The sequence below is a fragment of the Amblyomma maculatum genome, chromosome 9, assembly GCF_055883805.1.
Source record: "Amblyomma maculatum isolate TAMU_Amacu chromosome 9, ASM5588380v1, whole genome shotgun sequence".
Taxonomy (NCBI): domain Eukaryota; kingdom Metazoa; phylum Arthropoda; class Arachnida; order Ixodida; family Ixodidae; genus Amblyomma; species Amblyomma maculatum.
The window spans coordinates 48,494,951-48,515,420 of NC_139352.1; the positions used below are offsets into that span (position 1 = coordinate 48,494,951).

General features: G+C 48.6%; 1 protein-coding gene across 10 annotated transcripts in view; it reads right to left on the reverse strand.

The window, feature by feature from the left end:
- The window catches only part of LOC146179013 (uncharacterized), a 449,427-nt gene that overhangs the window by 17,008 nt on the left and 411,949 nt on the right, over positions 1 to 20,470 (reverse strand). For 9 of the 10 annotated variants that reach the window (XM_084578711.1, XM_084578709.1, XM_084578708.1 and 6 more), the window contains 3 exons: positions 12,881 to 13,195; positions 5,456 to 5,629; positions 5,187 to 5,355 (listed from right to left, as the gene is read on the reverse strand). In XM_084578711.1, coding sequence (XP_084434837.1) covers positions 5,187 to 5,355; positions 5,456 to 5,629; positions 12,881 to 13,195 — 658 coding nt within the window. The remainder of the gene's footprint in view (positions 1 to 5,186; positions 5,356 to 5,455; positions 5,630 to 12,880; positions 13,196 to 20,470) is intronic. The other variant, XM_084578704.1, reaches the window with a different exon arrangement.

The following is a 20,470-nucleotide window of genomic DNA, read 5'->3' on the forward strand; positions in this document are numbered from 1 at the left end:
ACTACTACAACTAATAATAATAATAATAATAATAATAAAAATAATAATTGATTCACAGGAAAGGAAAGGCGCAGTATCTGTCATACTTGTTTCTGTGGACTCCTGAACAACGCTGTAAGGGAAAGGAGGAAGGTGAGAATGAAAGTGGAAAGGGAAAAAGTAGCGGGCGGCGTAGTAATTTCGACCACCCGGGAATCTTTAACGTGCACTGACATCGCACAGCACACGGACGCCTCTTCGTTTCGCCTCCATAGAAACGCAGCCGCCGGCGGTCGGGATCGAACACGGGAACTCCGGCACCATTAAACTCAGATTCACTCAAATTCGGGAGAACTATTCCGGTGATCGCTCGCTGTGGAGGTCGCACATCGATGCAGCACCCCCCCCCCCCCCCGCCCCCTCCGCCTTCCTCGTTTAAATGAATGAATTAGCGCACCGATGTAACAATTACCCAGCGTCTGACGCATTAGGCTTAATTGGGCCTGGACCGAGCTGCTAGTTCGAATTAACAAGGTTTTACATGACTTGCACAAGATTAATGCGGTCGCCACGAAGCACGCATCTTGCTATGTCTCTTCCGTGATGTTCTCAAGACGTGTTCCGCAGGTGCCGCGCCTTTCGTTGTAGAGTGAAGAAAATTATCACAACACTAGCACTCGTTCGCCATTCGTTGGCTGTGCCGTGGCCCGACGATATGACGTGCCGCGCTACGCAACACCTCACCCGCTGGTGCCGCCGCGCCGGCTCTCGATGCCGCCAAAACATCGATCGCTTCCTAGCTAAATAATATCACCGCAAGAAGAGCGACTAATGCGACAGTTGTGAAATGCTGCAGTCAGTAAACGCCATTCGGAATGCGCGATGGCTGGCCTCCCGAGTTCAGACACAAAAAAAAAAAAAGATCCCTTAGTTTTGGAATACTCAAATTAATGGATACAATAAGTGCGGTGCAAATAGCATAACAACATGAGAATCGCAAACTATTTCAAATGTTTGGACAGCCCTGAAACCCGCGACATGCGAGACCAAAAAAAAAAAATCTTGTCAACCTTTCCTAGCCTTTCTGAAATTGGCGCAATTTCGGCCCATTTAACGTTTTCGGCGCACCATGGCGCAGTTAAACTGTTTTTGTATCAAAACCACAATTGGCGCAGCAATTGTCCCATCCCTGCAGGTAACGCATTCTATAGCTTCCCGCGACACCCGCCTCCACCAAGGATGAACGGGGCCACAGTAAAACCGATTTGAAAAAAAAAAAAAAAAATCCGTGCACTGGCGAGCACGCGGAGCTTTCACTTTCTGTACACTAAGCTGGCAGCAATTGAGACGCCATTTTCTCGGACACTCTGTACATACTGCTTCCTGCTGAAAGAACACTAAATATAACCGCGGTAGGGCACCGGGGGTTTCGATGACAGTGTCGACAACAAGGAATCACCGTGCCGAAAAAAAAGACGACGCCAGCGATCTATGGGCATCCTGATTTGCCCGAAGCCGGCCGCAAGACGCGATCCGCAAGATCGCGACCCGCGGCTGCTGTCTGTTCCGAGTCGACACGTGTCAACATCGTGATTGCGACGCCGGTCAAGGCAGCCGGCACGACAATGCGGCTCCCGCAATGCACAAACAAAACACCGCTGCTGTGCCATTGTTTGCCTCTGTGTACGTTTCGACCGTAGTCTCGCAGAATCTCCTAGTACCACGCGAAGCACACCCGCTGCTTGAAGGCCCGTCTGTCTAGCAAGCGCTCTTATCTGACACAGAATCCTGTTTCCTGTCGGCGGGCGTTAAACGTGGTTGGGTTTTGTCGCCCTGTTTATCGCATCCGTCACACGTACGGTGGGTGCCGAAGCGAGGCTTAACGCCGCGGCACAGCCGCTTGTGTACTCTGTATATGGGCACGACAAGAAACGTCCGCGTCGTTCGTGCGAGCTATATGTAGATTTTTAACGGGTCCGGACTTGGTGCACTTTTCGTTTTTTTCTTTCGGTTTCTGATGTCGCTCGGAGGGTGGTCAACGAAGCGAGACACTGTGAAGGTTATGCGAGAAAATTGTTGAGTTCTAATGTAATTAGATCGTGTAGGACGCGCGGAAGTTTTTGCAAACGGATGAAAGTTAGAGTGGTTGCGATATTCCGAACTCTCTTCAGAAAACAAATTATTAGGTTTGAATCCGCTCCGATGGCTTTTATTTCTCGCCTGAGCTCTGCAGACGCAAGTTACAACGTTGCTGGTTCGGGCTACCCGCATGGAGTAAAGCATTCGAATTATAAAAGTCCAGTGCAACGGACTGCTACAGGAGGCGCCTAGCCAGAGCCTATCGCATCAACATAAACAAACTTGGACCAACTCACTGATCGACGTAGTCTGTTACTGGCTGGACAGCAGCAAAAGGAAACGAACCTTTTCTTTTTTTTTTTTTCGCAGTTTCCACTTTCCATTACATTTTACTTAGTCAACTTCGACCGTGATTCGATTTGTATTCAAACAGCTTTCTGATAAAAAATTGTTGCAGTGAATTATAGCGTTCAGCTTCTGAGCACGAGCTTCACGATTCGCAGCCACTATCGGGATCTTAATTACCACAGATAAGTTCTTCGTGGTGAAGGTTCGGCGCCGGCAGTGGCAGACGAATGTAAGACACCCATAGACCGAGATCTCCAAGTGTCAAGTAATTCCTGGGTCGTAACCGACATACATCGGAAGCCCTACACTGTAAGCGTGCTTCGATGCGCTATACTATATTCTACAGTTAAAAAAAAAAAAAGCATAAATTTCTATTTCCGGCAAACAGCTGATGCGGCACTTTCTTGCCTTTCCGTTTCCCCTGTTTTCTCATATTTATGTAGCTTTCCTTCCACGAACACGCCTAAATATCTTACTGTAACACCCCACAGGGCCTTGTTACCTTTTTGTGAAAAGTGCGCGACCTCTGTCGCAAATTCCCGAGCTCACCTTCCACACCCTATGCTTCCTTCCCTATTTTTTTTTCTATGCGTGCCCATCCATATAAAGTTCCTATATCCTCCTTCACAAGTCAGACGACCTGAGCCACGCCTATAGCGGTCAGAAAGGAAAGACGCCGCGCGCCAACTAGTGGCGACGTCAACGGCGAACAAGAAGAGCGCGCGCATTGTGTGTACGTGATTGGCAGCGATTGCGGCGTGATCGCAGGGGAAAAACGGCGCGCCCACGCAACGACCTCACTCGGCCCGCTTGCTTTTGTTTCCTCTTCCGTTTTTTCCTGTCCTCCCCGTTTTTTCCGTGAAGCCAAAATGACAAAAAGAGGAAAGGAAGACGCCCGCCGGCCCGCCCGCAAAACAGTCGGACATGCAGTTCATTCCGGTGCGTGCAAGGCGGCGGGTGACTGGACACCACTGCACCTTATTCGTTCCCTATTTTTATCGGATTTTATGTCCGCGTACCTACATGCAAGCGCCTCGCCATTCCTTTTTCCCAGCTCCCTTCCCGTCCGTCTACCGGGGTGTGGCCTGGCTGAGACACTGATGCGATCCGTTTACCACCACCCTGTAAGTCTGTGCTGTTGGTGGTGCCTTTTCCCCTTTTCTTCCCTACCGCATCTTTCGCGGACAAGACAGCGAGTTTCCCCCATTTTCTCTCTCCCTATTATTTTTGCGCGCACGCCAGCGAGGGGAGACAAGCCGAAAAGATGCATGCGAACGCCAACACCGCGGCGAGGAAAGAGGGGCGGAGGGAAACAATTTCGAGCTTTTTCTTGGGCGCGACTCAGGCCTTTTTTTCCCTCGGCGGTTTCAACTCCCCCCTCCATTTTTTTTTTTCGGCTATATCAAAAAGCAGTGGGGAAACGAGGAGAATGTTGCGTAGTGAGAGCAGTGCGGCCGCGTATTTTTATCGCACGACGGCGCAGCTATGCGGGTCATCCAAAGGCGTGGTGATATATGCACAGGTATAGGGAAGAAAAGGAATGCGGGGTCGAGAATGAAATTTTCAAAATGCGGCGATTGCTATTCCGCGATTGCACAGGAATGAACGGTTCGGACAGCTATCGGGAATAAGGAAAAGAGAGAGGTGGAGTCGAAGATATATGATACCCGGAGCAATAGTCAAATGTTGCAATGACTGCCCCGCGGATCGAAGATTGAAGAAAAAAAAAGCGAAGAAGGAAAAGTAGGGTTCGCGTGTAGGGGAAAACGAGCGTGCAACCGGAAACCGGTGCCTACCGTTACAGTGAGAGGCAACGTGCGGTGCCGCATTGAAAACAACGAAATAAAGGCGTACATACATTGATATGGCAGTCATTGTTATGATCATGGAATTAAAGGTGTGCGCATTTATGATGCTGGTGGTGATGATTTTTTTTTTTATGGCGCACAGGCAGCTTTCGTCAAAGATCACCACGACACAAGGTATTTTTATCTACACAAGGTGCGGTCAAGGACCCATTTTCCTAAGAAATTTAGACCAGATAAGCTGAGTACCAGAGCACCCTTACAAAATCTTCTTTGCCCAGTCCCCGCACTGCCTGAAAGCTGTTATAGTCTATGGGTGGGCTACAGATGAAAGTGAATTAACATATAATCTATAGGATGCCTAGAGTCATAAGAAATGTGTCTAAAGATATAGAAATAGAGGCTATAAAGGTTTATCAGAAATTCTATAGACCACTTATATAAGGAAGAAAATATAGCACCCGTCGTATATCATGGGAAGCTACGCTCCGGGGATCGCGCCCAGCACCTCTTGAGTGCGAGACGGTCACTCTAACCACTTAAACCATCACTACAGTGAGCTCGTACAATCTGCCTTTGGTCACTAACAGTCATACTTCCACCAAGCATCGCCCATGTAAAAACGACGGCTGCAGATAGTGATAGCCACGATTATTATTCTGCTCGCGTTCACTTGTGTTCACGAAGTGATTCGACATTATACATAAACGTTTCCCGCACAAACACGCCTTCTCTTGAGACAACCCAGATACTCAATAAAGAATTTTTGCGCAATGTACGAGCTGCGCTGTGACAGCCAAAGAGATAAGCAGATATGCTCACTGTGCTGGGAGAGCTAAGAAGAAGCGATCATATTCCTTTCAAATCTGGAGATAAGAGGAGAAGGAAGGCGATGTTCTAAACCATGATAATAAAGAAAACAATTCTAGCGATTTTATACCATAAGTAGAAAAAAGGTGTGACAGGTGATCTTACCCTGCGGCAGGAGGAACGGCGGCAAGCCGAGCAGGTACTGGCGGTGCGAGATCTGCAGCTGCTGCATGATCTGGTGCTGTTGGAGCGCCAGTTGCTGGAGCTGCAGCTGGAGCTGCTGTCGCCCCGGTTTGCCGCTCGCTGACCCCTTGCCGCCGCCGGGTGACGCGTCCTGCGCTCCCCGAAAACGAACCACGAAATCCACGGTGAGAGCTATGTGATGTGACTCCAGAGTTACTACTCAGCTTCTAACCGGCTGAGACCATAATCACCTGAGAGGCGATAGCAGCTCCTCCGTGGGCCCCGGACGAGGAGCCGCTGTTGAGGCCGTTTAGCTGCTGCAGCACCTGGCTCTGTTGGACCATGATGAACTGGAGCTGCTCCTGCAGGTGCGGTATCACCGTCTCCAGCTGCTTCTGTTGCTGCTGCTGCTGCTGTTGGTGCTGCTGCACAGGGAGAAAGAGAAGAACAGAGGAATATGGTTAGTCAAATAAAAATAAACAAATATATTGGTCGAGAACGAAAAGCTTACGGAGCGCGCACTTAATATTTATTGGTGTGCTGCTAAGTATGCATGAATGTATCAGCGTTTGCTTGTTATTTCTTTGTTTTTAATTTTATTTCATATTTTTTTTTCCCTGTACGACGGACTATCGCGACTACTGTCTCTATAGCGCATTCACAAGGTTCACCTTTAATTTCAGGTATTCGGCGCGGACCAACGAGCCTTCGTGGCGTGTGGGTAGCTAGCCCATCATGCAATCCCATGGTACTGGGTGAGGTTTCCGCCGTCTTAACTAAATCAAATTTACCTGCAGCTGCACTACTCCCCATTGATAATAGAACGTTCGCGAGAAATTTGGCTTCAGTCTGAATATTTGTGACCAGTTTTTGACCTGTGACCTCATGTGGACCAAAATGCCCTTTTGAATCTGGCGCCGGTTGATGACGTCACTATCCTTCTTGACCAATCTGAGGTCAAGAGAGATGCGCACACCACCGAATTTTGTTGCTCATGAGCCATATAAGGCTTTCGCCTTAAAATGCCTACGTAATCGTGCCGACAGACGAGGAACTCAGCTTAAAATCTTAGACTTAAACACAAGCTAAATGCACGAAAGCAGAGTAAAAACTTAAATAATATTGATTAACGACATTGTAATTAGAACTGCAGGCAAGTAGTAAATACATGCGCCGAATGCAAAAGGTGCGGTCCTCATCTACAAAATCTCCACATTCTGGGGACATATTGAGTCACTCAATTATTGTAGAAGCTGGCTTTTCGCAGTGGTAACAGAGTTGATGAGAAAAGGTGCGCTCATGGTTTTCACAGGCATATATGCTCAAGAAAAAAAAAAGGTTCCTATTCCGCACTCCACACAGCTCACGCCTTGAACCTCTGCTGTAGTAATTTTGTACAAAGTGCTCTTGTGAAATTGAGCTAAACCGCGACCAACACATATCCTTGATGATGTCACTCACATAACTTAAATAAGGAAGGACAGCTGGTACCATACAGCACCAGAGATCCACTTCCCCATGCATTAAACACGAGAGAAGGCGAGTGCCAAACCAGGATAAATCTTGTACAAGTTGGGAACCTGTAGGTACCACGTGACACTGGAGACACCCTTGTTACTTCCCGCAGAGGAGGCGAATGCTGGAATCATGAGACCTCGTCAATAGGAGGCTGTCTGACTGCACTGACTTTGTGAGCGGTTCGGAATGCCGAATAGAGGTACTGAATAAAACCCAGCTGTCCGTTTGTTCTACCTGGTGCACTTGCGCCTACATTCCTGTATTTTCGCGCACAAAATGCTTTTTTTTTTTTTGTTCCTTTCTAAACGACCGAACCAACGGCTCAGAACGCAAGAACACCATTTGAGCCCGAGAAAGAAAAGCTGATGCGCAGTGCTTTAGATTCTCGACCGGTCTTCCCGTTAGTCCTCGCCTCTCCAACACTGCATAAACCCCATACCCTCTTTCCTTTCAACCATCTGTCCCCCCCCTCCCCCCTAACATCAGCGAAGCTGAAGAGTATCTTTTGCACGCCAAGCCAACAGAGGCGTGGACCCAATGAAAACAAAAACATCGCACCCGCACCCCTAAAAACGCAGAATAAAACTTTTTTTTTTTTTTTTAAAGAAAAGTGCCTGCCGCTCGTAGGGCGTGGGTGCGAGCAGTTTTTCTTCTTTTGCAACTTCTTATTCCGTCCCAGTCCGCCGGCAGCAACCACACCCAGCATTTTGGTGCAGGCTGCAAGTACACTACCCCCATGTTCTCTCTCTCTCTCTCTCTCTCTCTCTCTCTCTCTCTCTCTCTCTCTCTCTCTCTCTCTCTCTCTCTCTCTCTCTCGTACGTACGACGTTCCCCAAACGCGGCGTGATCGCGCTCGCGCATTTGTTCAAAATTTTCAAGGAGAAAAAAAAAATAGAGAGAGAGAGAGAAATGAGGAGGTACATGCGTCGTTAGTATGGCTGCCACTCCTGTCTCCCCCTTTGCTCCTTCCCTAATTTCCCTTCTCGTTTTTTTTTTATTTTGTTTTACTTTCTAGCGTCGCTCGTCCATACGAGATGAACGCCCGTTGAAGAGGAGGACGTCACCGTCTTCCCAAGTACATCGAATGCCAAGCAAATGTTCCGTTTTGCTAGGAGTCTGTGCATGTGTGTACAAAGGGAAGTATTTTCTTTCCTCAGTCGTATTTTTTAAGCGCAGAAAAAAAAAATTGATGGGTAAAAAAAAGAACAGGGTGGAAGCGAGCTAGCGAGCTGTCCCAGGGCGCGCGCACGCGAATATTATGCCAGCACGCAAACTGCCCCTCGGTCCCACGCGTGTGTTTTAATGCCGCGGTGCGCCGTTGGGCGCGCCTTTGGTTCCACTGTTTTGTTTCTTGTTTCGCTGGCCCGCCGTTTTCTTTGATTTCGTTCGTTTCATCTCGGCGTCCTCGCGTGTCCGTGCTTGCTGTCGACAACGGGCCGAGAAACGTCATTAGGAAGGGAGTGACAGAAGAAAAAAAAAAATATTGAAAGGGAGAAAAAAAAAATTTCGGTGAAGACTCGGGGAGTACATCTTTTTTGTTTTAACTTCCCGAAGACAAAAAAGAAATGTGAGAAGAAACACACTGATGCATAACTGCCAGCTTAATACTTAACTACGCGTAGATGACACCTTGTTAGTTTCTTTTTTTTTTTTTTTTTTTTTTTTTGCATCTTAATTTCGACACGCCTAGGGATAGTTTCTTTTTTGAAAATCTTTTTTTTTTATCTTCTGACCTTTTGACTTGAAACAAAGCACCGACGGCAGAAATAACTGGACAGTGACAGGGTTCACGTTTTACCTGTTATATATGGTTGCTACTCTATCCCTGCGTACAGAGATGGCAAATCGTTATTCAAGTTGTAATAATTGGACAGTAACCGTGTCCGCTTTTTACATGTTATGGATGGTTGCCACCATATCCCTGCGTAAAGAGATGGCAAATCGTTATTACAGCTGTCTTAGCCGCTTTCAACGTTCTGCAGTCAAGAAATAAATTTGTTTGTTTTTTTCTGCATTTTTTTGTTCTTTGCGAAGCTTTGTCACCGCCTATTTTGCCTAAAGACATAATTCTTGATGAAGGCTGAAATTCACTGCAGAGATCATGAGCTCTACGAGGCCAGCAATGAGGGCCCATAACAGTCGTCTAGATACGCATTCATTCGGTTATTATTCGAAATAAACAGTTCACGTAAATAGGTCACATGAAATCTTCCCGGCGTTTCTCATAAAGTCCCTTATGACATCGAAACCATGCCTACGAATATATATCATTTTAAAACAACAATCATTATCAGCGAAGGGCTGCGCTAGGATGCCGCAGCAACAAAATAATTACTTCAGCCGGTATTTTTTCTTCCGCCCCGCCGCGGTGGCGCAGTGGTTACGGCACTCGACTGCTGTACCCAGGGATGTGGGACCGTATCCCGGCCACGAAAAGCAAGGCGCCCGTGTGCTGTGCGATGTCAGTGCACGTTAAAGAATCCCAGGATGGTTGAAATTTGCGGAGCCCTCCACTACGGCGTCTCTCATAGCCTGAGTCACTTCAGAACGCTAAACCCCATAAAACAAAGCAAATCGATTTTCCTTCCGCCTTAGTCATAGACGATCAATGTGGTCTAATCTCCTAATGCGACTTGGGCTTACTTATAAGATGATGGCTTGACAGATTTCCCCTTACTTAGGAGGTAAGACAAGAATCACGAAAGCCGTGCCCGAGGCAAGCAGCATTCTAAGATATCACTAACGCTAATGCTGAACGACAGAGAGCAAATTTCTTATTTGTCCGATAGTCTCGGTGCGTTACTCCGGCGTCGATCGATTAGCCGAAGGACCAGGACGATGCGGCTACAATCACATTGGACACAGAGAAGAAAAAGTTCAAGACGGCGGCGAACGCACAATTAGCTGCTCCCGCCACTAATTGTCACGCGCGCATTATGCGACGGAAGAGCGGCACAGCAGAACCACCCAAACAGCAGACCTGATTATCCGTAATTGCGGGACGACCGAATGCAGAAGCGATTAGAATCCGAAATAAGAATGCAAGGGCGGGACGAGCGAGGCAGGCGCTCCCTGCCCCCCCCCCCCCTCTTTTTATTTTTTTCGTTTTTAACGAGCCAGGCTGTGACAGCTGAAGCCGGAGGGAAGCGTAAATATTAAATATTAATCGACCGGCGTACGCAACCAAAATATACTGAAAACAAAAATGAAAGAGAAGAGAAATGCGGACAAAATAACCGTCACACTTCATTCGGGAGGAAGGCAAGAAGCGCGGCGCCGCCGAAAATAATTTTAAAACGTGATCAGAAAAAATGAAACACGAGATATTAAGAATTTAATTTCAAGAACTGCCAATGCACATCGGATGTTGGGAGGACTGTTAATTTCCTGTCCCTACGCTAGGTGGCGGACAGAATATTGAGCGAGAAGAGAATGAAATCCATTTTTTTTCTTTTTTTGTGCGTGAAATCCCAGCTGAAAATTTTTACTTGCATAAAACCGTCCTCATGCGGCGCGAGTCGGTGGCGTATATGCCGTGCGTTCGTACAGCGATCACGTGACCGCTTTCGTTAGTGCCTTACGTTCTGAGCACGAAATTCATACGGCAGTTAGAACTAGTTTTTTATATGATAAGAAAGCTGCAATGTATGCAATACAGGGGAAAAAAAAGCATCAACGACATTAAGACATTAATGACAGTGCTAGTTTAATAGTGTGCCACAACACTGGGTGAGTCACTACTACCCTCGTTGGAAGTTATTGGCGAAAAGAAAAACGAATATATCCATTTGTCTGAGACACGATGATTTGTTTCGGAACAATATCGCGGCAACAGGAAAAAAGAAAACCTTTCCGCATAAAATCAAGAAAAAAAAAAAGACCGAAAAACTTTAAAACGGTATCTGGTATCAAATACCACTACTAATCGCATTTTCTTTATCCATTCTTCAAACTTCCACGACAATTTTTCCGAAATAGTTGGAGTAAAATATCGCCATAACGTAATTTGGCCGCACGAGAGGTTAAAGGTCAAATTTGTTGGGTTTTTTTGTCACCAAGCAATGTCAGTACAGAGGGTACACGTCTAGCCCAGGGTGATCAGCACTAATAAGTAAACCAAAAGCATAATATGAAAGAAATAAAGACCAGTCGCCGAACAGGAACGACGTGAATCTCGCGCGATTACAATTACTGCGCATAGTCAGCGTTCTAATCAAATATATCGCCCGCACACAAAAAAACATGAGCAACAAGAGAAAAGCAGCTAGCTGCTTTTTAAGTGCTACTATCCAGTGTGACAGCCAGAATTCGTACAGAAAGCGAATTAGTTGACTCGCTGGCCGCAGCACTTTTCGCACTTGCCAATGCTGAGATGGGGCTGCGCTTCTGTGATAAAGCTTTTCTTACAGGGTTTCATCCCTGCCAGTCCACAGTGAACAAAGCGGATTCGACGTAGAAGAAAAAGGATGGAAGCAGGGGAGCGCAGTTCTCTCTTTCCATCATTAACGAGGAAGATCCTCCATGAGGCGGAAGTGATATCTGGTTCTACGCTTTTCTCTGTTCCCAGCGCAGCCTTCGACTTTCCCTGGGCTTAACTTCCACCTAGCAATCACTACATCCTGACGCTCTTTTAAAGAAAGATTCCAGCTGTTCGCTAAAGTCTGAGTTCCTGGAGCGGAAATTAGGGTCAGGCAGAAATTTGAAGAGACGAAAGACGACTGCGTGTTCTCTGACCTGAGCGGTGCAGCATTTTCCCGCCGCTTCGGAGGCTGATTCGTTTCGCTTTTGTTGTTTCTTATTTGCATGAGGAGCTCTGCCATTCTGTCCGAACGAACCGGTATAGCTTCTCATACACTCGCTCTATCGCCGACATCTTAATCACCATCACCGTCAACATCAACACTGACAGCGGCGCACGAATACACAAATGAGCACGCGCCCATACGCAAAAAAAAAAAAAAAAAAAGAAGCAAGTCAAGTTGACGGAAGTAAACACTCTAGATCGAGAATGACTCTTTTTCTGGTGTAATACTGTGTTTCAACGCTGCTTCAATGGCAACTGATTATATATAAAGCACAATATTCTCAGTTTCAGTAGAGAGACTGCCGATAGAGATCGCTACGTGCAAGTCACGAGCTTGGAGTTTTATGTGCAGTTTTCGTTTGTTACCTCGTTTCTGCTATGATACTGTGACTTCCAAGCTCATATCACCGCTTGTCAGAAGTGCTGGGGTACCCGGAAGAAGTATGGGGCAAGTAACCGCTACTTTCAATTAAACGCCCCGACGCGGTGGTTTATAGATGCTTTGGCATTCGGCTGCGGATCATAAGGTGGAAGGTACAATGCCGGCACTGACTGACGTGTTTCAACGGAGACAAAATGCGATAAAGACTTACACCCTTGTGTTGTGCAATGTGAGCGCAAGTTAAAAATTTCTGTCAGTCCATGGTAGTCCGGACCACTCTGCTATGCCCATATGTCGATAGTGGACGTCAAACCCGTACCATACCGCACCGCAACGTACAATACTGTATCGTATCGTGCTGTACCGTACCATACCATACCATACCATACCATACCATACCATAGCATACCATACCATACCATACCATACCATACCATACCATACCATGTCGTGCATGCCATGCCGTACCGTACCGTACCATACCATACCATACCATACATCATACCATACCATACCGTACCGTACCGTACCGTACCATACCATGCCACACCATAGCCTGCCATACCATACCATACCATACCATACCATACCATACCATACCATACCATACCATACCATACCATACCATACCATACCATACCATACCATACCATACCGTACCGTACCGTACCGTACCGTACCTTACCGTACCGTACCAATTTTCATTTCGTGGGAAATATTACCTCCTTTTCTCCCTCCCTCCCTCTCTCGCTCAAGCTGAAACCGTAATAAGGTTCTCTGTTACGACGTATGACGCCGATATCGATTTCCAAAGACCATAGTCGCCATGCAGGTATCACTGTGAAGTATATAATAAAATGAATGAAATAAATTTAATCTGGAAACAGTCACAACACTGAATATAGAAACCGCAACTATACGGAACGCAGACAGAACTGGAAGCAACACGGAAGGCGGAGTAAGGAGACTCACCTGCTGCTGGAAGAGGAAGGTCTGCTGCTGGGTGGCCAGGATCTGCTGCAGCTGGGCGGGCGAGAGCAGCTGCTGCTGAAGCAGCTGCTGCACTTGCTGTTGGGCCAGGCTGTTCATCACCAGCAGCGGGGACAGGTCCGGGCTGGTACCCCCGCCCACCGGTCCCGCGCTGCCGCCGCCCGCGGCGCCTTGCGGAAGGGCGCCCTTGGCCTCCCCGCCGCCGCCCGGCCAGCCGCCCGCAGCCACAGCCGCTGCCGCGGCGCGCTGCTGCAGCTGAAGGTGCAGCTGCTGCGTTTTGGACGTGCCCAGCGGGGTCTGCATACAGAGCAATAAAGGCGACGTTAGGTCTAGCTAACTCTCAGTCGCATCAATAAGACCGGGAGTTTTACCAAAGCAATACCGCATATCGCTCAACCGGGCGATATATGCGCACGCGTTAATGGACACGAGGAGCAGGCCGGTGTCGAAGCTGCACCTGGCTCTTTCGCGGACATCAACACATGCTATGTTGGCAGCTGGTGGCAACGTCCCAATGGGTGTGCTTGGCTTCGCGTGTTTGAACATGATAAATGTCCATTTCCAATGAAGACAAATGCAGGAAAATTAACACTTAGAATTTCAACGACTAGAACAAAAAGCATCGACATGTCAGATTTATGAAGTAACTGATACGAAATTTCGTTAATATATGAAGATGGAGGGAAAGAAAGTGGGAGGGGGGGGGGGGGGGCGAAAGCCAGTTTAAGAGTCTAAGAATCAACAGTTTAGGAGTCAAACCCAAATATTAGGGAGTCGTTGCTTAAAAAAAAAAAAAGAACCTTTCCGATCACACTAGTAAAGGAAGAATGGTGCAGCCCATACGGTATCTTTACAATCTGCATTTATGAAGAATACGATTTAGTTGTCTGCTGTAATGAGTAACACTACACGAACGCAAAACAGCGGTTCCGAGGGAAAATCACATTCCGGTAAAAGTGCAGAGCTTTATATCAAGTTGTTTTGAAAACCTCCCGTTCACTTACGTCGCCTTACTATATTAAATTCCTCGTACCTATCCCGCCACGCTTCTTCTGGGCAGGCGCGTGTTAGGAGCGCTAACACCGAGGTCACCGCACGGTACAGCGAGATTGATTGATAGGGCGGCGCACGTGTCGGCCTCAAACCTGCTCCTGTCGACACCACAGGGGCTGCCCCTTCGCAAAAGCAAGCAGTTGGATCACGTTATCGCGAAATCGAGCGTTTTTCCCAGTCGCCACTGGTTCACACGTTCAATACCCTCCGTACGCCTATCGATATACTGCCAAGGATTGCGGACGGTCACCATACATTAGCTCTGCGATCATCGTTCACGGTGCGCTCGACACTACCCAGGAGTCAAACAACTCCGGAAAGTCTACGAACGACACTGTTGACAACAAACTATATCTTGTCGGCTTCAAAACCCTCAAATAGCCCATCATTTCACAGGACGGCAAACAAATGCGGCAAAGGGTGGTGACTGATAAAGAAGGAGTGAACGCCAATTCAAAGAAACAGAAAGAAACACGAAAGGGGCAGCAGACAAAACGCGAAGACCGCTGCCAAGACTCAGCTCTCCCGATTGAGACAGATGAGCAAGTTCTCCATATCCTTCTTCCCCTTCAGTGTCCAGAACAATGATGCACGCTGATGCACTCGGGCGTAATATCCTGTAGTTGAAACGTCGCTTACCCTTCTCTAATGCATCACACCGTTGAATCGTTCACGCGCCGATTGCCCTCAATTTTTTTCACTTCTTTCTTTCTTTGTATTTTTTTCTTTGCTCTGACACGTGTGCTTTAGTGGAACAGCAAAACCGAACTCTCTCCCTCGCCATTTTCCTCGTCGCGGAGTTCATTTTCCCGTCGAGTGCTTGTACGTATTTTCAGTGCTGCGGTTGTTTACGACGCGTTGCCGTGGAAATCTGCTTGGTTTGATCTGTGGGGTTTAGCGTTTTAAAGCGACTAAGGCTACCAAAGACTTCGTAGAGGAGGGCTCCGGAAATGTCGACCATCTGGGTTTCTTTAACGTGCACTGACATCGCACAGCACACGGGCGGCCGGGATAATGGAAACCTGAGTCAAAAGCCCCGACATAGAGCGAAAAGTCAGTACTGTTACTGAGCGTGTTAACGTCGGAAAGAATGCTTCTCAAATTCTGCCGCCTGTCTGTCTGTCTGTCAGTTTTAGATTGTAGAGACGAGTTACAGCATTGTGTCTGCACAGACTTCATTATCTCTCTTCCCATAGCTTGTTCCTAAAATTGCAAACGCACTGTCTCGCATTATTCCATCGCAAAGGCTGCAGAACCACTTGTATGAGACAAGCTGTGACTGGAAAGTCGTGCGAAGCCAATTAACAACACCGCACATAATATTGCTGTCCTTCACGTTGTCCCTGACCTGTGTATGTCGCGCGCGACCTTTACGGCAAGCTGTCTTCACTGGAATGCAACGTCACATTGCGAAAAAGCCGACGCTCATTTCGCAGGGGCAAAAGATAGGCCCACCGCGCCTGTGTGAGTGTCATCATCCACTCATCTGAAAGCGGTGAAGTAGTGTTAATAACAACGCTCAGAAAAAAAGCGACAACGATGAGTGAAAAGCATAAAACAATGAATCCCGGAATTCGGAACCGCCTGAGTAATGACGTTTCCTACGCAAACGACAGTCTGAGCAAAACATACGGGCTGCATTTCCGCAACATCCTTCTTGAATTATAAGTTAAAGGTAACAAGTTTTAGAGGAAAATGGGGACTCCGAATTCATTTAAGATAATAACGAGGAAAATGAGATAATAATAAGGAAAGTAGGCTCGATGAAACAACCGGTCTGGGTAATTAGCCTGAAACGGGGAGGATGGAAACACGAGTAGGGACCGCCCTTGTTCGGAAATGGAATCGAAGTAAGAAAGAGGCGAGAGAGAAAGAAAATGCGCTCATTTTTCCGAATGTCGGCGGGGAAAGATACACCCTTGACTCCGGGCCCGTCGTTCGAAATTTCCTCACAAGCAACGGCCGTTATCGTACAAGACGGCCGCACTCGAGAGGAGAACGTCGAAGCGGCGGAAAGGTCGGAATCCACACGGGCAGCTCTCAACACACTGCCTCTACCACGCCATCAGTCACCGTCCCGGAGGTCATTAGGCGGACCGGTGCGTGACAGGGAGAGCGATGATTTTTTGTCGACGACAATCACGGGTTTCTTCGGCTCCTTCGGGCAAAGGACCGGCGATAACCAATGCCGTCCGTACACGACGAAAACGGTCTTTTACAAGAGAAGCGAAGACTCTCCGAATCATCGGGACCCGAACTCGAAAGTACAGAACCGCAGATTTCCCTCGCTTGTCGTAAGAAGAAATCACTTAGGTAATTCTTACCCAAAGGAGAGAGGGAAAAAAAGGGATAAAAGGAGCGCAGTAGAGCGAAAGTAGAAAAAGCGACTTTTCGAGAATTGAGAGTAATTACTGAAGTTATTATGGAAGCTTCGTCTCTATTTGCTCCCGATTCTTTTAGAGGGAGAGAGGGCATCGTCGGATGCGTGCGTAATTGTCCTGGCGATCGAAAACAAGGAGTCACGAAGTCGGAAAAGAAAATAGCGCGTCTTGTTATCTTTCTTGGTCCAAAGCAACTCCTTAGAACGAGAAGAAGCCAGCGAAGTCTACACTTATGGCTTCTTAATAGCCACCCTCCGGGCCTTCGACGCACCCGGGGGGTCATAGGTTTGTGCGCTCAACTAAGCCTGGAAATACGGAGCAATAGAGCTGCTCGCTTGAGTTATAAAAAACAATTATCTAGGAAAAGACTGTAAAACGGATCGGACCATGAAGCCACGAGCTATCACAAGACGTGCAAGCAGCGCTGTCCCTGGTGTTTCCTTCACTTGCTCGACAGGGGATGACAGCCTACCCGTCTTCGCGAAGTCTCGCGACCTCCTGAAAGGCCTCCTGCACCGGGGTGTTAATTATTCTTTCGAGAGGGTTCCGAAGTGACCCCTAACGCGTGGACGGCGACAATCAGAGGGTCTAGAGCTGTCCGTTTCACTTCTCTTATCTCTGAGAAGCATGCCCGAGCCTTCACAGTTTCGAGAGAGGGGAGACCTATGGACGCTGCCTCGAATCATTCGTTTTCGAAACACACGACTTCGCTACGCCACCTTTTGTCGCCTCTACATTTCTTTTTTGCTTCGAAAGCTTTCCGTTAATTGTCCATCCTGTACCGCCCGGCGTCGTCTTCGCAGAACATTAGAGCGAAGTTCAGGAGTTTAGAAGGGTACATGTCGCCTCCAGGAAGGGTCGAAATATAGAATGCACAAAGAAACGGGAGAAAAAAAAAGGCATGAAAACCTTTTAAAAAATACAGAGAACCCGAGGTTGAAGATGAAGCTTGAGAGTTACTGAGGAGGTAAGCGAATCGCACGAGTGCAGGAGAGAAAGGGGGTGAAGTGGGAGCAGGGAAGTGTACAGGAGAAGTCGGGATCTCTATCGCTGCTCGATTAATCACTAGCTGCCGCCCACGCGTTTCGTTTAATTTCCGCGAGTACGCTTGTGTGGTTCTGCTCCGCGTCTTCCGTGGCATGCGGTCTTAGCCACGCCTACTTCCCTTTCCAACCAACGCCACACCCTCTTCGTCCATCAAACTTTTTGCCCATCCCTGAAACTCTGGCCGACCAATCTGCTTCTTCATCGAGCAGCAGCAGCAGCAGCAGCAGCAGTACGACACTTTTTGTCCAATGGGATTAAAACGATCAGCGTTCTGTGTTGCTGCTGTTGTAGTTGCGCGCGTAGCCGAAGCGTGCTGTCTAGATAAGCGTATCCTGTGCACTGTGACAGCAGCCATTCAGCTGTGGCACTGTTGCGTCGAAGTCCAAACCAGGTAGAATCTCAAGCGATTCCACATGCATTTGAGCCGAGGATGTCCGTCACGTTGAGAATGGTGGACATGGCGGACTGCACAGAGCACCAATGACAAGATCAACTCATAGGCTAGGTACGGAGCTCTGTTACTACTTCCTCAAACACGCGTTCCTAACTACACTGGACCGTCGATTCGAAATTTACTCACCAAACTCAGCAATCAGTTACTGCATTTCGTAAAAATTTCGTCGTCCTTGTGGTCTTGTCAAATGCTGCTCAGGCTACAAGCGTATACTTCAAGTGTTCGCTTGTATCACTTACGCCGTGTTCCCGAATTCGCATAGAGTGTCCGCGAACGGATTCACAAAATTCGTGCTAAATGGTTTTACTGGTTATGCCGGCGAGATGTTAGTAAATGCTGAAACCAGTCACCAACCAAGTATGAATTAGTTTCGACCGTGACCATCAAAATCATTAACCATATGGAGCCTCAAGAACACGCGGGTCGACTTAAACGTGAACTTCTCGTCTATCTTCCCGGTGTTGCCTCCTTAGAGGAGCTGCGCGGGTTGTTCTACAACCAGGATACCGCTCAAACCCGTTTTGCAGTTGCTGATTGGGAAATGAACGCGGATACTGAAACGACAACTGCGCACGTAGCATTTATACCGACCAGGAAAACGTAATAATTTGCATAAATATCAAAAAGCTCGGCAGTTTTGTAGCACTGCGATCCCTACACATACGCGCACAAACAAAAAAAATCTATTGGGAGCGCCGAAAACTCAACGAAAACTTGCGCTGTGTATTTATCCGTACGCAAAATAAAACTCACTGGCTACGGCTAGCCTTCGAGAGGAGGCCTACGCAAAATCGCCGACCTAGTGAACCGAAATTAAAGGGAGGCTGTAGCCCAGAAAGACGCACGTATGACGCCACAACGACGTTTGAGAAAAGTGTCCACTCAGCGCAACCGTCATCGCAACGTGCTCCGAGAGTGTCCAGCACTTTCACTTCTGCCTTCCAAAGAAAAGAAGCCATGAAAGCGGCAACTCAGAGTAACGGCAACTGGGCGACCAGAACGGCAAACAAAACAGGCAGGTCGCTGTGCAAATCACAACAAACATAAAACAGGAGAATGGAGGGGGATTCGCTATCCACGCACCATGGTTTCAGGATGCCACGCCGCGTCACCACAGCCTATCTCCGGCCAAATGAACGCAGCTAGCGCTGTGCTCCGCATGGCAGCTAGCTGCGTCGTCCAGAGATAAGAGGATAGAGCCCAACAGTGGGACACAAGAGGAAAGGATTGAGGGATAAGGCAGAAACAAAACACCACCCATCGGCCTGGGCGACATGATATACGCGATGACCAAATACACACAGCACGCCGCGCTGAGACAAAAACAGAGGACCTTCCAGGAAGGAAAGAGGTAGAGGAGACGCAAGTCGGGACGGATGTTTGCCACGGCGCGCGCGCACGCGCGGAGGGTACGACAACGGACCATGTAAACAAGGTTGCCGAAGCCCTGCTGTGCGGCTGCTTCTTTATTTCTGTCCCCCCCCCCCCCCCTCCCCCTGTCCTTCTTTTTTTCTCTCTTACGATTCTAGCATACATGCTCGGTTCAGAAACAGCAGGCCATTGCAGCCGGAGCTTGCAACCGGATAGCATAGCAGTGCGGAGCGCGTTCCTCGAACGGAGACGACCAAGAAGGAAAGAGTACGATGGAGGCAGGCTGGTGTATACTAAACGGAGGCGATGCTTCTGCAGCAACGCGCTGCCCGTCAGGTTTCGCCCGCACTCTCTCACAGCCGATGCCGCTACGGTGCGCACCGTGGCCGGAGAAGGAGACGAGACGCGCTTCCCTTCCATCTTGCCCACGGCCTGTCCCGCGAAGACAAACAACTCCGAGGCAAAACGCCCGAAAGGGTAATCACGTACACGGCACGACGACCGGTCGGGTGCGCCAGCCTCCTTCTCTTACCCTTCCTATCGTCTGAAGAAACAGCCAGACTCAGTATATAGGTATATAGTGGACGGCAGCGAAGAGCGAGACGAAGGGAGAAGCGCCCGACCCGGGATGCAAAAACAATGGTCGCACGCGAGACAACAAAGGGCACCTTGAAAGGACAAGCGCAAGCCGTCTCCATCGTGGGAAGAGCGCGCGATTTCTTTTTGTTTCGAAGGCAGCGTCGTGTCCGGCGTGCTGGACGCCATCCCACTCCCTTGCAAGCCGTATACGTTGTCGGGAAGGAAAAGCGTAGACGGGGCAGAGCGCAGAGAGGGAGGCGGACAGTGGGTCGGTAAGCAATAGGAGAAGCGGTGGCCAGGAGCAGCCCCGAGCAAAGAAGGGGAAGAAAGAAGAGCGAAGCAAGGCAGGCACGTGCGGCCGTGGGTCATCCGAAACCTTCGGACTCGGCAAGCCGTGGGCGAATCCACCCACCCATGGGGACCCTTGCAAGCGCGCCGCCAAAGCTAAACAACCACGGCGGCTGCAGGGGTCCCGAAAACAAACAATTCCCGGGCCCGAAGAAACAACAACAGTCGCCATGGCAACGCTAAGGAACACCGAGACGACGGGCTTTGCCAGAGTTGGATGTGCGAGCGCTGGGAGCGGGGTGGGGATGCGCTTAAGACCTCCTGCCTTGGCCGGGCGTCCTCACATCAACGAACCGACGGGCAGGGCCGTAGGGAAAGGAAGCAGAGCCCGATAGACGG